General features: G+C 36.0%; 1 protein-coding gene across 1 annotated transcript in view; it reads left to right on the top strand.

Annotated features, from left to right (window-relative positions):
• The window catches only part of LOC148938424 (venom protease-like), a gene marked incomplete at its 5' end in the record, with an annotated part of 38,835 nt that extends 22,135 nt beyond the window's left edge, over nt 1-16,700 (top strand). Inside the window, 2 exons of the mRNA XM_089107802.1 lie at nt 11,190-11,473; nt 16,421-16,700. Coding sequence (XP_088963928.1) covers nt 11,190-11,473; nt 16,421-16,585 — 449 coding nt within the window. The remainder of the gene's footprint in view (nt 1-11,189; nt 11,474-16,420) is intronic.
• Nucleotides 16,701-17,544: the final 844 nt, after the last annotated feature.

Genomic DNA, 17,544 nt, shown 5'->3' with positions numbered 1-17,544 from the left:
CATTCTATAAGGATTTACATCTCTTTTGTCCACCCCCATCTCGAATATGATTGTCCAGTTTGGCACCCTGGTATCTCTCGTGAAGAATCAGAAAAAATTGAATCAATCCAAAACAGAGCCTTGCGAATAATTTTCAAAGAAGACAAGGTGCCATACTCTCTATTACTACTACTACTAACAACTCACCGCAGCAGCAAGCCGCCTGAGGCCAACACAGCTGTGCACGCTCCTCCTCCATCCTAATCTATTTAAAGCCTCCTTTTTTACACCCGCCCAAGAAGTTCCCATTTCCTTTAAATCTTTCTTTATGACGTCCTCCCACCCCAGACGAGGAAGACCTGCTTTCCGTTTAGCCCTAGACGGGTGGCCGAAAAAAACAATCTTCGGCAATATCTCATCCTTCATCCGAACAACGTGCCCTAGCCACCTCAACCTTCCTTTTATTATAGCCCTAGAGAGCGGTATTGAACCACATTTTTCGTATAGCTTATTAGTTGAAATACGTTCAGTCAGCCGGGTACCCAGAACAATCCTTAAGCAATTTCTCTGGAAAACATCTAGAAAATCTTCATCCACTTTTCTGAGCACCCATGCTTCAGAGCCATATTTGACCACTGTCATTACGGTAGCTTCTAATATTCTAATCTTGGTTTGCAGACTTATGTTCCTATTCTTCCGAACTTTTTTTTAACTGTGATAAAACACCCTGAGCCTTGGCTATTCTACTTTTAACATCTTAACTACTCCCAACATCTTTACTAATAATACTACCAAGGTAAGGGAAGCTGCCCACCTTATCAATCTTTTCATTACCCAACGTCACCTTTTCATATTCACTTATTCCTAGCCTTAGTGACTTAGTCTTTTTAACATTAATTTTCATACCTATTCTAGCACGCAGAACTCGCAAAACCTCTAAAACTTCATTCATTTTGCTCACACTTTCATCTAGGATGCTTAAATCATAAGCATAATCTAAGTCCAGAAGACCTTTTTCTCCCCATTTGATTCAGTGGTCTCCCATTGCCTTTCCTGTGCTCCTTAAGACAAATTCCATCAAAATAATCCATATAAAGGGAAATAGAACACAACCCTGCTTAACTCCTGATTTAACACAAAACCAGCTGCTAACCTCATGTCCTACCTTAACCGCAGTAGTGTTATTCTCTTATATAGCACTAATCACTTTAATGTATTTGTCTGGTATACCATACAAGGATAAAACCTTTACTAAAGCTCTTCTATCAACAGAATTGAACGCTTGCTCATAATCTATAAAACTGAGGACCAAAGGTGTTTGAAAACTCAGGCACTTCTCAATTATTAGCCTAAGAGTGAAAAGTTAGTCAAGACATCCTCTACCTTTTCTAAAACCGCACTTTTCTTCTGTTAAAACTTTGTCTACGGCATCTCTCAGTCTAAAAAGTATCATATTACTAAGTTATTTACTGCCTACATAGACCAGACTAATGCCTCGATAATTACAAAACTCACTTTTATCACCTTTCTTATAAAGTGGCTTAATTAAGGTTTTGCTAAAATCGTTAGGTACTTCCCCTTTTTCAAAAATCATATTCATAATCTTCAGTAACTTATTTCTAACCTCAGAGCCACCGTATTTAATAAACTCATTTACCACCCTATCAGCACCTGGAGCTTTATTTTTTTTGTAATCATTTTAGTACTGTCGCTAATTCTTCCTCACAAAACAAACCTTCCTTCACATCCAAGGTATCAAAAAATTTTTCATTTTCCTCTAAATGTTTTCCTGCAACTCTATCTCGGTCTAGCAAATTATCAAAACGTTCGGCCAATCTCTCTTTAGTTATTTTCTTATCGCTAATTGTGGCCCCATTCCTGTCTTTTACTGGGCCAAGTTTAGATTGGCTACTCCCTCCGAATTTATTAACATGCCAGTACAATGTTTTACTACTCTGCCGTCTAGCTGCATCTTCCAGATCCTCGGCAATTTTATCCATGGCATCCACTTCACACCTCCTTAGTTCATATTTTAATGCTTTCTCCACTTTCCTTACGTTCCTTTTGTTTTCATATGATCTATTACTCAGATAATTCTTGTACAAGCCCATTCTCCTCTCTATTAAACATAAAGTTTTTTCACAGATATTCTTAGCTGCAGTTTTAGCTTTCTTCCCTAAGACACCTTCAGAAACTTCACAAATTATTTTTCTAAAATTATTCCAACCATCTTCCACATTATCAAATTTTAAACTCTGAAGTTTAGTATTCAACTGAATACTAAACTAGTTCAGTATCCTAAAAAAGCTAGTTTGGAAACCCTTGACCGCAAGAGGGTTTCGTTGTGCCTCCGTTTTGCAAAAATGCAATAATAAACCATCGGACAGCAAATATTTTCCCCAAACGTCACTCCCAATCCAGATTACGGCCGCCTCGAGCTGTTTCTGAGCCCATCCCTATTTTGTCCCCCGTTCGCTGTGTTACTTCCAGCCCACTTTTTTGCCCGCTCAAATATTGAACATGCTTGTCCTGTTTGGCACCCTACCATCTCCCGGGATGAATCAGAAAACTTGAATCCATTCAAAAAAGAGCCATGTGAATAATTTTTAAGGAAGGCAAGATTCTATACTCTCTACTTCTAAAAAAAAACTAGGTTGGAAAAACTCGAGTGTAGGAGTGTTACGCTGCAAAAAAAAAATTGCAAGAACAGGCAAATAATGTTTTGCAAAAAAAATGAAATCGCAAACCCTCGTGCGGAAAATGTTATCCCCAAAAGACATTCCCTACCAAAGTTCCGCTCGCCTTGGGTTGTTTTAAAATAGGAATTTTGTTCCCCACGCACTGTTTTACTTCCAGATATAAAAAAAAATTTGCCCCCTTCATTACAGAAAAAATACACAAAATATCCCGCTAGTATTCCTCTTTTATTGTTTGGTGCTGGTGCTGCCCAAGTTTTGTGCTTGTTTTGTTTCCCCATTTCTTTTTTTAATATCTCTTTTAGGTTTGCATTTATATTTTTTCTTATTTTACTTAGTTTTACCCACAGTTCATATAATTATCCAGTAAGCTTATCGCAGATCATTTCTGGTCTTTGTTCTCGGTGCGAACAAAAAGCTCCTCCCACTTATTTCTGCATTAGCGGGTTAGTATGAGAAATGGTTATAACGTGCATTGTTCGTAATTGCGAAAGCAGAAAAAAACTTGGTGAGCCAGCCAAGTGGTTTGCAAGTGTCCCATCTCACAGGTATGAATAATTATATACAAATTATATACATAATTATATACAAATTATGACTTAATCTATTATCTACATACAGTGGACTCAAATGATTGGCCTATGTAAGATTTTGTAAAAAATGAGGCTGGGGGTTGATGAAATTTGTGAAAATAATGAATTTTTTTTTCTTCTAATAACTGGTGGAATAGGTGTGATGGTTTCAGGGGCAGATCCAGGATCTTTTTAGGGGAGGGGGGTGCAAAATAGGTTGCTTCGACAAACTTACGTTAGGAGCAAGTTTAATTAATGCAAACTTGCGTTAATTAGGTAAATTACACTACTTTAGACTACTTTACGGGGGTCCCGCGGGGGGCCCCCCTCCCGCTGGATCCGCAACTGGATAGTTTATCATTTTTTTTCACGTCGTGATATTTGTTTTCTCAGATTGTAGTTCCTGTGATATTTGAAAAATCTAGTTACCTGTTTTGGCGGAGAGCCTAGATAAGACTAGTTTGTTTTCATATGAAATGGGCAGACCTTTCCTGAACTTTAAACAATAAACACCTCTGTTTGAAAATCTTTGCACTTTCTGAATTTAGATAGCGATAAGGGTTCCTGATTGATTAGCGCCATACCAATTATTCTCCCTTCCTTTTTTATTCTTTAATAATAGTTTCTGGTCGTTTTGAGTTTGAATTATTGTAGGCTTCTATTTCTACTGTTCTTAAGTTTAATATGGCCTTTACTTTTCTTTAAAAAAAACTTTCTTTTTCTTAAAGTTTTCGTAGCGTATATATATATACATATATATATATATATATATATATATATATATATATATATATATATATATATATATATATATATATATATATATATATATATATATATATATATATATATAAGCCAAAAATCAAAAATAATGCAAAAATCCAAAATAGTTTTAGGACCAGGATCGGCATTTACGCTGTGATAAAAGTGACAGGAGAGAAGTAGGCAGACGCGGGTTGAGAGAGTTTTCTGCAAGAGCCGTGGTACCCGCTGTGCTTGCCCCTTAAATTGCGGGGACAAGGTAGTCAGCCTCCAACGCTTCCCTTACTTCTCTCGTAAGTGAATTTCTGCTATTCATTTGGATTGAATTATTTTATTTGGATAATTAGAAGGCGTTTATTGGAAAGTGGGGGGACTTAAAAAAGCCCCCTTGCGGGCAAGTCATTGTTTTGTGACTTTACTTTAAGATTTAATTACGCTTAGAAATACGATGGCTGAAAGTGAAAAAATTATTTTGAATCCGTTACTGAATTGTGTAACGAGAGCACTAACAGATGTAATAAAATTGGAGTGTATCGTAAAAGCGTGTGTTGCTTTCTATACACATGAAGATTTTATAAAGGCAAAGTGAATCCTTCATACTGAGTTGAATATTACGAATCGTCTTGTGACCTACTCTAAAGATGAGGACAATATCATTGAAATATGCAAAATTCTAGTTTCAGCTGCGAAAAAAAATGTGAACATGCCAAAATTTGTCATCTTTAACCCCTGCTCGGTTCCGGTCATCGGAGATGTGGTGAATGAAACAGTTACTGCGAAAGTAAATGAGCTCTCTTGGACGCTTGATCATTTTTTTGCCACCCAGTCCACTCAAGCCACCAGTATTTTCACAAGCAGTCGTAGTGCATCTGAAACGTCCAACCCCAGAAACTCTACCTATTCTGTCGTCTTGAAAAATCCCCCCAAGGAGCTCAATGGCCCAAATGACCGGAAAGCTTTCATAGACAGTTTCTGTGAAAATACAAATGACATTAGTGAACTTCGCAAATCTGCAAACGAATGGAAGCTAGTGGTCAGGTCGAAGGCTGCAGCAGCGAAAATCGTTGAGAAAGCAATATCTTTCAAGCCCGATCTCAAATTTACTGATCAAGAACCCCTGCACATAGCTGTGCTTCGAAATGTCCCTGAGGATATAAACTGTGAAGGACTAAAATATCTAATCCCGAATAGTACGAAGACTGAACAGTGCGGAAAATCCCGTTCTTTCAAAGCGTATTTTAACACTCTTAGTGAGCTCCAACAATTTCTGAGTGTTTCGGTGATTATCGGCTACGAGCGTCTACCTGCTGATCCGTTTAAGTTCTTGCCAAGACGATGCTATAACTGTCACAAAATCGGTCATCTCGCTTCCCAGTGTACGGTTGAACCTTTATGCTTTAGACTAGCCTCAAGTGAACATCGTTCTACGCGAGATGAAAAATGCAGACAGCCGACATTCTGCGCTGAATACACAATCGGCAGTCACACGTGTTACAGTGTAAAATGTCCCTCACATAGTAATCCACAAAAGAAAAAAATTCTGAATATTATGCAGATAAATGTTTATCGTTGAACATTAATGGCTCGTACACGAATAAAAATTCGATCTCAGATGTTTTTTTTGAGCAAAATGAAGTTGTCTGTTTACAAGAACATTTCGTCAAAAGCCGCAGTAAAAGTATTCTTAGTTTTAATAGTTCAGTATCGGTCTATTCAGTTTCAGCGAAGCAGCTAAGTGGAAAAGGGTGACCTTCCGGTGGTATTGCCACTTTTGTTCGTTCGACTCTAAGATCTAGTGTATTTGAAGTCAATGATAATTTTCTGGCGATTCGTGTTGAGGGCTTTGTTTTTATTAATGTATATTTGCCTACAAATTACCATGATGAGCGTTTGGAGCGTGCTTTTACTTATTCTAGTGATAAACTCGGACAGTGTATTAACCGTATTAGATCCTTAAGCCTTGAATGCATACTAGTTGGTGACTTCAATTGCGACTTGAATGAACCGCTCTTATCTAGGTCTTTACGTTCTACGTTGTTGCTTAGTATTTTTGGAGACCAGTTTGATCTCAAGTGCAAAGATTTAAATTTTACACATGTACACACCTCAATGTCCACATCAGATCTCGATCACGTCGTTGCGTCCGCAAATCTCAGGATTTCACCTGTCAAGGTTGTGCTTGATTTTCAGCTGTCTGATCACTTACCAATACAGTTCTCAGCCGATATTCCTTGCCACAGCTCAGATACACAAACGCAAACAACTTCAAAAACACCTCCTAGGTCTCGCCGTGATTGGTGTAAAATTAACCCCGTTTTATTTCAAGAAGAAGCCGCCAGAGTCCTTAGTAAGATCCGTGTCCCTTTCCATCTTCTCTCTGGATTAACTGCTCTTTCAAGGAAGGAAACACAACTATCAGTTGACTTTTATTGCGCAGAAATTGGCCATGCCCTTCGCTGTGCTGAAAAAGCTTCCGTCCCTCTAAGTAGACCCCGTCATAACACCCTTCATGGCTGGTCTGAAAATCCAGAGTTAGTGGATACCCACTCTATTTTTCAATGTTGGCTTCAAATGTGTGTTTCTGGTGGACGACCCCTGTTGGGGTTAATAAAGTCAATCCACCGGCTCACAGAAAGGAAATTTGCGAGAGAGCTACAAGCTCACGGAAATAAGATGATTGATATTGAATCTACACGGGCCCAAATTATTCCTTCTCTCCTTTGGTGTTTTATGTCCTCTAAAGGCGATGAGTCTTTATCCGCATCTGTAATCCCTGACTCTGAATGGTACGCATATTATGGGTCAGAATTTTTGCCTCCCGACCCAGTCCTCAACGAAATATACGAAGCTGAGTTGAACGACTTCTTAGATAGTTGTCCTCGGAGTGATTATCTTGTAAGTGAGCGAGCTGTGTGTAGAGTCATCTCTCCCATAAAACCTAAGAACTCTTCTGAGATTGACAGGATCAGTACACTCCATCTAAAAAATGGTGGGCCTGCTCTCATTAGTTATGTGATACTGCTGCTACAGATTATCCTCATTCAAGGTATTGTCCCAACCTCTTTCTAAATTGGAGATCTTACGCCAGCTCCTAAAAAAGGAAAAGTTACTATGCATTGCTCCTCTTTCCGTCCAATCACGGTTGCTACCACTTTCTGCAAGTTATTTGAACTTTTATTCGTAGATGAGTTTGAAAAACTGTGTTGTAGCCCACCAAGACAATTCGATTTCCAACGCGGCATTGGTTGTGCGGAAGCGCTCCATGTCGTTGCATATTCACTCCTGGATGCACACAAATCAGGAGAAAGTCTAGCGATCGGGGGCTTAGACCTACAGAGAGCGTTTGATTCATTGATTCATGCACGTATGTTGCTAAACTCAGCTAAAAGAGGAGTGAACTCAAATAACATCCAGGCTTTCCGTGATATTTATTCTCACCTTCACGTGCGACTCAAGCTCTCTCCCGATAAAGGCCTTCCGCCAGCCCCACGGTCAGCTTTGATACCAGTCCATAAAGGTGCCCATCAGGGAGCAGTTTTATCCCCCAATTTCTTCAATAACTACATTATTGAACCTCAAGACAGCTGTCCTTCATCATGCAGTCTCAGGTCCATTGACATCTCCCTAGTGTGCTATGCCGATGACACGCTGAATCTCAGTTGGACGCTTAACCGCCTTTCAGAAATATTCTCGTGTCTGCATTCCAACTACGAGAAAGTTGGTCTAAGATTTAGCTCCCAAACGTCGGAAGTTTTGCTTTATGATTGAAAGAATGACCCTCCTACTAATATCACACTAGGTGATTGTTCAGTAAAACCAGTTGATAAAATAGTATATCTAGGGCTTCCACTAGGTTCCTCATTACAGTATACCCGTTCCCTCCTGATCTCACATCTTGAACGGCGAATATCCAGCTCCTATGCTTTGATCGTTAAATCCACTCTGAGCTTTAACCGTCCACTACTGGCAAGTATTTACAACGCTACCGCTCTGCCACATATATTATATGTGACTCCTTTCTGGAATTTATTGGCAAACCGTGAAAAGTCTAAAATCCGCTCTATATTTTTCCGTTTTGCAAAGTACCTACTAAAATTGCAACCTTGGACAAAAAATAGTTTTCTGATTCGGCGCTATAACCTAGCGGACCCGAATCTAGCTGTTCAGACACTTATTAGCCGGCAAAAAACAAAACCAGAAATTCTAAAGCACGAGTGGGCAAGTTTGCTTATTTAATTTTCCCTTTTGTTTCCCTTTTTTTTTCTCCTTTCAAAAGTTGTTGTCTTTATTGCTATTTTCGAAGAAGTTGTTGTTTCTTTTGTAATCTTTGAGTATGCTATCTTTGAGTTTCCACTTTTCGTACTATTTTGTATACTATTTAAGAAGTTGTTGCTTTTGTTGTTATTATTATCGTTTTGTTCCCTCTTTTCGTATTTTTGTATACTCTGTCATTGTACATTTATTGTATACGACGGGTTTTCAGTATATATTATATATTATATATATATATATATATATATATATATATATATATATATATATATATATATATATATATATATATATATATATATAAATTTAAATTCGGTCCTTCGGTGCTTACGATAGTAATTTTTTTGCAAGAAATATCTTATTTTACGAAATTATATCATGAGCTTCATCATGGATGATTGTGAAGAATTGAGTGAGTTGTAAACGGAAGTATATAAAAAACTTTCACTGTTTTTCAAACAGTTCGTAGTAACGCTCCTTACAAAAGAACTATAAGTAAGGAGCGACCCGGCTCAATAGTAACCAGTACTCTAAAAAACGAAATTTTGACACAAATAGATACATCAAAGGAATTGGATTTTTATGCTGATTATAAATATATAAGTTTCATTAAGTTTAATGTTACCCATCAAAAGTTACAAGCCTGAGAAAATTTGCCTTATTTTCGAAAAAAGGAGGAAACAACCCCTAAAAGTCACAGAATATTGATGAAAATCACACCATCAGATTCTGCGTATCAAAGAACCTTACTGTAGAGGTTTCAAGCTCACATCTACAAAAATGTGGAATTTTGTATTTTTTGCCAGAAGAAAGATTACGGATGCCTGTTTATTTGCTTTTTATTGTTTTTTTTCCAGGGGTGATCGTATCGACCCAGTGGTCCTAGAATGTGACGAAAGGGCTCATTCGAACTGAAATTAAAGTGCCCTTTTTAAGTGACCAAAAAAATTGGAGGGCAACTAGGCCCCCTCCCACGCTCATTTTTTCCCAAAGTCACCCGATCAAAATTTTTAGATAGCCATTTTGTTCAGCATAGTTGAAAGATCTAATAACTATGTCTTTGAGGATGACCTAATCCCCCGCAGTCCTTAGGGGCAGGGCTGCAAGTCAGGAGCTTTGCCATTGTTTACATATAGTGTTGTTTATTGGGAAGTATACAGACGTTTTCGGGGGGATTTTTTCTGGTGGGGGGGGGTCGTGGGTTACGTGGGAGAAAATTTTCATGGAGGAATTTTCTATAGAGGGAGAAGAGAATTTTTGATGAAGGGGGTGCCGGATTTCCCAGCATTATTTTAAAAAGATAAAAAATTAAATAAAAAAAAACGAGTTTTTTTTAACTTAAAGTAAGGAGCGACATTAAAGCTTAAAACGAACAAAATTATTGCGGATATGAGGGAGATTGCCCCCTCGTCAATACCTCGTTCATTACGCTAAAGTTTTTTTTTAGTACTTTTAAAAGAGCTATTTATTCTAGTTAAACGGTCTTAGTGATTCAGGAGTCATTCTTAAAGAATTGGAACAAAATTCGAATTTTAGCGCAAAGAGCAAGGTATTGACGATGGGGCAGACGCCCTCATATACGTAATAATTTCTGTTCGTTTTAAGCTTTAATGTCGCCGAAAATCTTATTGAAAAAGCGGGCCACTCACCAAAATCCAAAGCTCTCGTCTTGCACTAGTGACTGATGAGATCTTTGGATTTTGCTATTCGTTGATATTGGTAAGAAGCTTGCTCTTGGAATTATATTTTTGCTTTAAACTTTTAATTTTGTGGTTTTAGATTTTATTTGTTTGCTACTGTTGGTTTTCCGCGTTGTTAGGTTTTTAGATTTGAGATTCTTCCAGATTTAGTTTTTTATTTGTTATTTTTCGTGTTGGCTTTCGCCCTCTTTGGTTTTATCAGTTTGACTTTATCCCAGTTGTCTCGTCCATATATTTGGTGTTTTTTCTAATTTCTCTTATAGCGTTGGAAGAGGGAGGCGGTTGTCCTCCCAAAATATTTGCTTTTTTAGACCAGAAAAAAAAAATTCTGGCCTTTTTCAGGCCTTAAAAAAGGCCTTTGTTCGCCTTAAAAAAAAATTTCAATATTCATTTCTACAATTTTTTTGTTAAAACAGTCACAGTACCAAGGACAGTGAATATGTTATCTGTTTGTTTGAATTAATTAAGTGAGAATTTAGAAAATCATATATATCTTAAAAATAATACCTCCATAAGCACCTACTGTTACTATCAGGTGCCAAACTAAAAAAGACACTGTGCAAAGAATCAGCAAAAAATGAGTGAAAAACCGTGGCACCGAACAGCTTAAGAAGGTGTAGCTTTCCTTTGAAGGTTCAGTTGTCTTTAGAAATCAACAGGTCGTTTATGTTATAATTTTTACAGACGAAAATAGTAATCAAACTTAACTAATTAATTTTTCCTTATTTGTTCCCAACGTGATAACCCTGGCGAAAATGTTCTACTGTCCTAACAACTTCGTAATTTTCAGACAACGGGCAATCTTATTAAATCGTGGTTTTAGTTATAAATTAAATAAAAAAAACCATTTTTTTAACTGAAAGTAAAGAGCGACATTAAAACTTAAAACGAACAGATATTATTCCGTACATGAAAGGGGCTGTCCCCTCCTCAACGCCTCGCTCTTTACGCTAAAGTTTTTTATTGTTTAAAAAAAAAAATTGTGTGACAGAGTCAAAGTTACGGTTCGAGTCAAACTTACAGAGTCAAAATTACGGTTTTTAGAGTTTTGGTTACTATTGAGCCGTGTAGCTCCTTACTTACAGTTCGTTACTACGAACTGTTTGATAGACCTAATATGGACCAAAGGAGAAAAAGTGTTTTCATTTTGAGGCTCTAAGTACTTTAATAATACAATTGCAATCCGTTTAATGATAAATTATTTACAGGCTGGGGAATAACAAAAGCACGAGAAGGCTATCGTCCACCGGTGAAGCCAAATAATGAAACAATTTCCAGCAATGTTACTACAGACTTACTATACAGAAGCATAGTAATGCCGTATAGTAAAAATATATCCGTAAACAAGCCTCCGTCTGAAGTACTCAAACATCTTACAGTTCCAATACTACCTCAAGAATCATGCAAGAGCTATGGTGAGGCCGGAGTCAAGTTTAACAACACGGTTCACATTTGTGCGGGTTATCCAGAAGGGAATCAGGGAACTTGTCAGGTACGTTCTCTTCAAATGGATAATAGGATTTAAGTACACTCAAGTGGATACTAGTGTACTAGACACTAGGACAGTATCTAGTAGAGTATAGTATCTATAGGTATCTAGAATAGTATCTATAGTATCTAGATACTAGGATACTCAAATGGATACTACAAAAGGATACTAGAATCTTTTATATTAAAACTGATGGTATTTAACAAACTTTAAAATGCAAGAATAGGCAAGGCTCCCTTGGCTGAATTAAGTAACAATTTAAACTTCAATATGTGATTTTCAAAGGCGAACCAAAATGAGAGGGAAGGAAATCCTGCCCCCCTCCTGTTAAGATTGTAAATAAATACTGCCTATTTTAAAGGTAAATGTTAGGTTCCTGACACCCTCCTTTTGAACCAGACTTGAAACAGTAAACAAAAATAATTTATTTTTTCAGAAAAGTCACATTTTGTTCGGGAATAAACCCCCCCCCCTCCCCTCCTGAAGACAAATTTCCAAAAACACTTCTTATTTTAAAAAGGGAACGTTAAGTCCATAAATTTGTCGGACGAATTTTCACTGTCGATATTTTGGGTCTGATATAGTTGAAGTTTTTGCTCAAATAATTCAAAATTCCCTCTGGGACCTCTTGTAGAGTTACTAGTTGCTAAATAATGTGAACTATGGTATCGTATGTTATGCGTTTTATGTAAATGTTTAATTGTACTAGTATTATGGATACAATATCGGGGAGGAAAGAAGATTAATAGCTTAAAATAATAACAGAAGTTTTTTAGGCCAGAACTGTTTATAGTTTGCAATCATACACATATTCGCTACTCTGACATTATCATATTATATTGGTGAATGCGGTCATTTTTAAAATGAAACCCCCCAATAAGAGTAAATTAGTGAGGTAAAAACCTCATTATTTTTTTCAAATTTAAGTTTGATTTACCTTGGACACCAAAGCAAAAATATTACCCCTTCCCCAAACCCAAATAAGGTCTATTAATACCTGAAAACCGCAATTTTCCCTGAGTTACTTCAAAATTATGAAATTTGGTACATAAGCAAAAATAAATATCTAACTTTGACAAAGCCTCCGGTAAAATTTGAGTCTTAACACTCTAACGATCCCCAAATACAACTACACTTTTAAAGGAAAGCTGAACCTTCTTAAGCTGTAGGTGCTATATATTATTTGCCTATATTTTGTTGATCTTGACCAACGTTTCTTTTTTTCAAATGTGGTGCCTGTTACTGAAAAAAACTGCATGACGACACATAGAAATTTAAATTCACAACTTAAACATTTCCATTCGTTTTTCAAAATTTTCAATTTTAAAATTTCATTTCCAGTAGAAATTAAACTTCCGTTTTTTTCCCTAATTTTTAAAGATATATATGGTTGCGTAAGTTTCTGCTTAAGCAATTCAAAAGACAATATTTCGTTTTCTCTGTCATTTAAGAACTTCATTGTCCACTGTACTTTAAGAAAATTAAGTTTAATGTACGAAATCAAAGTGTTTATACTTTGTACATCAAAGTATAAACACATACTGACAAGTACTGACAAAACTTTCCAAAAGTGATCCCGCATACCTCAGCGCCTCTAGAGGGGAAATGTTGTACTACTTAATCGCTCCGAGCCAATTAATTAAATTTAATACAGCTTTTACGGAACAAGTATAATCACCTACGGAACTTGTGATTTCGAAGCCAGGTTCGCATAGGTATGGAATCGTCTCCGGAGACGCGGACAAAGGGTCACTTTTTTGTGTGGAGAGGATAGGTTTTGTCAGTACTTGTCAGTATGTGTTTATACTTTGGGTTACATCCTATTTTGAAGAAACCTAATCTTTGCCATCCGTGTAAAGAAATCCAAATCTAGAATGCCTGAATATAATATGCGTATGGAGGTAATAGGTTTAAACACCCTAAAAGGTATCAAAGGATGTTTCCAGAGAATAAGGGGAAGGGGTGAAAAACGAAGAAGGAAAATTTTCCAGACCAGACCATTTGATTCATCCTTAAAGTACAAAGCACAGTGAAAATGAAACTTGAGTTTTGAAATTGGGAAATGGAAACTCATACAGTCATATATATCTTAGAAAAATAGGGAATTCAATTTTTAACGAAAAGGACCTCCAGACGCGGTAATGCAGGTTTTCATTAAAAAGTAGTAACAAATTTAAAAAGGAGAAACGTGGGTGGGAAATCAGCAAAAAATAAGCTAAAAACATGGGGCACCAAACAACTTCAGAAGGTGTTGCTTTCCTTTGAAGGCGTAATTGTCTTTGGGAACCAACGTGGCGACACAGACAAAAGTCTGATATTTCCCTAAAAACTTTATAATTTTGAAACAACCAAATTGAAAATCTTTGAGAATCGCTGTTTTCAGGTATGAATAGGCCTCAGTTGGGCCCACTAGGTAAAAAATGATTTTAATTTGTTGGCACTTTGGAAGCTCGCTCAGTGATTTACCCCTTATCACGGTAATATACTATTCAGCGCATAGTTGCCACTAAGAATTTAACAATTCCCAATGCTCATTAATGATTAATGATTATAATTTTAGGATAATGTTTAATATATATGTTACCGTGACTGTCCGAAATTCGTGAATGTCGGCATTCACTGGTGAATGTCCGAAATACCTTTTTTATCCAGCGTTGCAAGTCAACTTTTTCAATTTAATGCAAGGTTTGATGATGACAGGTTAGGTTAGGTTAGCTTAGGGTTTTAGCCCAATTTCTTATATTTATAAGAAAAGTTAACCTAACACAATCTAAACTAACTTTAATATTTACCATCATAACTTGCATAAAACTGATAAAGCTGATTCACAAAGCTAATTGAATCCAAGCAGAGAAAAATTAATTTCGGGTATTCACCGAAGAATCTCGACATTAACAAAATTTCAGACATTCCCGGTAACATATATACATTTCCCAAGATCATATGTTCAGGATCTTGAGAAAAATCCTAAGGAATCTTAGCCTTAACTCGATGCTGGATTTATATAAATATTTCTTATTCTTTCGGCAAATCAAAAATAGCGAATTTATTAGACTTATAGGCGAAAATATTCTCGTAATTGACAGCATCAATTCAAAAGTGACTACACTCACTTATATAGTAAGAAATATCAAAGCAGCAATATGCGCATAATTTCAAACAATAAACAGTTTCAGGTGAGAAAAAAAGTGATAAAATGAATATAACGGAAAAACTTAACTTTTATCTAATTCTTAAACCTTTTTCCCCAATAATTCACTCAAATTATTCCTGTGCATATAAATACGTATAAATAATATAAAGGACATAATACCCTACTACAAGCTAATGACCTGTTAGTGACCCAACAGAAATTCCAGAGGGAATTTCTAATGGTTCACTGAGAAAAATGTCAATTAAAAGTCAGAAAACAGCTTACTTCGCTACTTATGGGCTGCCATTGTGTTTGCCACTGGACCTAAAATACCTTCACAGAGCTTCTAAGGCATAATTTTATTATTGGTGCCACAGGTACATATTGTGTTCTAGAATATTATTCAAATATTCGGGATACTTCATTGGAATTCTTTCACTAAAAATTTTATTTTGAATTAAAAAAAACTAGTAAAAATTTATGATAAAAATTTGCAAATATATGGAAATATTTCAGACGGGGATTTGCTGTTATATTTAAAGAAACAAAATAAAAAAACTGACTTTGTTGTCCAATGCTGTATGCTGTTGTGTATGCTGTGGTTCCTTTTTTCGGGCAATATGAAGAACTACAACAATGTTACTCTATCTAAAGATTTTTAGTAACATAAAACTTATTTTTGAAAATCGCTAACCAAATAAAAACAATATAAAACATAATTTAGTTAAAAAAAAAGAAGTTAAAAACACAATTTAGACTATAAAAAGGAAGCTCAAATTTTCAAAATAACCGTTAAATAACCGTTTGTAAGATAAAAAGAGAGTGGGAGGGAGAGGGGAGGAGAGTCACTAATTTAACATATCAAGTACGAATGTGATGAAATTTCTTGTGTGTCTTTCAGTGGAACATTTTGTTGGGAATATAAAAGAGGATTTTTTCTTCAAACAGAACGAAGGAGGCAAGATCGAAGGGGGGAAATTGACTAGGGAGAAGGAAATTTAGCTGGAGGTTACGGTAGGCATTGGCGGTGAAATGCAAGGAAATAGTAAGAGAAGGGATATAATTCCAAAGGCGCCTCACTTTGCGAATATTGATGGTCTAGTAATTAAATTTTGAATTCTGTAAGCAACTCACTTATTTTTCAAACTAAATCTTTTAGTTGTTAAATCATGTAATTGTCAAAACTAGTCAACACAAAAGTTGTCAAACCAATGATTCGCTAAACTATTGACAGTCGAAAAGAATACCCGTCAACAACCTAAAAATCGACAAAATCAGGTTTGAAGTCAGACATGTACATGAAAATTTACTTCAAGGCGGACGGTCTTTGAAAAGGTACTAAAATAGGTAGAGTATACAGACAACATAAGAAATTATAGTTAAATAATACATATTAAACATTTTGAATTATGCATGGGGCTCGGGTCCAAAGCCCCCCCCCATGAAGATTTGTGTATTAGTGCTTAGCTATTTAATCTACCAGAATCATTTTCCTAAAAATTTGTCAACACAAAATTTGTCAAACCAAAGATTCGCTAAACTATTGACAGTCGAAAAGAATACCCGTCTACAACCTAACTATCGACAAAATGAGGTTTGAAGTAGGAAATGTAGTGGGAAATTTACTTCAAGGCGGAGGGTCTTTGAAAAGGTTCTAAAATAGGTAGAGTATACAGGCAGCATAAGAAATTATAGTTCAATAATACATATCAAACATTTTGAGTTATGCATGGGGCTCAGGTTCAAATCCCCCCGCATGAAGATTTGTGTATTAGTGCTTAGCTATTTAATCTATCAGAAGCATTTTCCTTCTTTAGGGAGACTCTGGAGGACCGTTAATGATTGACAATAAGGGTGGCAAGGTTATTCAAGTTGGTATTGTTTCTTTTGGTAACGGGTGTGCATTCAAGGACTACCCAGGAGTTTATCAGCGAGTATCCTACTACTTAGACTGGATTGAAGAAGTTATCAACGATTCATAATAAGATATGGCTCTGGCTCTGCCTTTACATAATATTTATGATGTTTGATTATTTATTATACATATGTAATTATACTCTACGTAACGAGTAATATCAAATTAATGATTCTCTTTTTTTGTTTTTTTTACAACGCTTCACAATGACTTGTACCATTTTTAAGATTTTATTATTTTGTTCATTTCCATTTTGCTTTATCTTCGTTTTTGTCACCGGTACAAAATTTTTTACGATATTTTGCCATCAGTATACGTTGGTTTGCCAATATTTCGATGATGTATACGGTTTTGCCATTTTTTTCAATAGCACATAACGGTTTTGCCATTATTACACATTCGGTTTTGCTATTTCTACCAACAACACAAAATTTTTTTGCCATCAATACCCATCGGTTTTGCCACGACGCTTAAAAGTTTTTTCTTTTTTTGGCCAATGGTACATAATGGTTTTACCATTTTTGTTGCTAGAAGTACATACCTGTTTGTATTCTTTTTGTCAACGATACATATTAGTTTTGGAATTTTGTGCCATCGTTATAAATCGGTTTTGCTATTTTTTCCAACAGTACATAACGTCTTTGTTACTTTTTACCAACTGTAGGCACAACTTTCCCATTTTTAACAACAGTACACGCTGCAACAGTTTTCTATCTTTTATCAACAGTAAATAATGGTTTCTCCATTTTTTCATTAATAGTAAATCACTTTTATATTTTTTTTTGTCACTGGTACAGAAGGTTTTTAATTTTTGCCATCAATACGCATCAGTTTTGCCACGGCACTTAAAAGTTTTTCCTTTTTTTTGCCAATGGTACATAAGGGTTTAACCATTTTTGTTGCTAATAAGACATACCTGTTTTAAATTCTTTTTGTCAACAGTACATATTAGTTTTACAATTTTGTGCCGACGTTATATATCGGTTTTGCCTTTTTTTTCCAATGATGCATAACGTCTTTGCTATT

Source organism: Artemia sp. Qi Xiang Cuo, unplaced genomic scaffold (genome assembly GCF_049724085.1).
Source record: "Artemia sp. Qi Xiang Cuo unplaced genomic scaffold, ASM4972408v1 HiC_scaffold_3312, whole genome shotgun sequence".
Taxonomy (NCBI): Eukaryota; Metazoa; Arthropoda; class Branchiopoda; order Anostraca; family Artemiidae; genus Artemia; species Artemia sp. Qi Xiang Cuo.
Note: the sequence above shows the minus strand (reverse complement) of the source record. Positions and strands in the feature narration are given on the sequence as shown.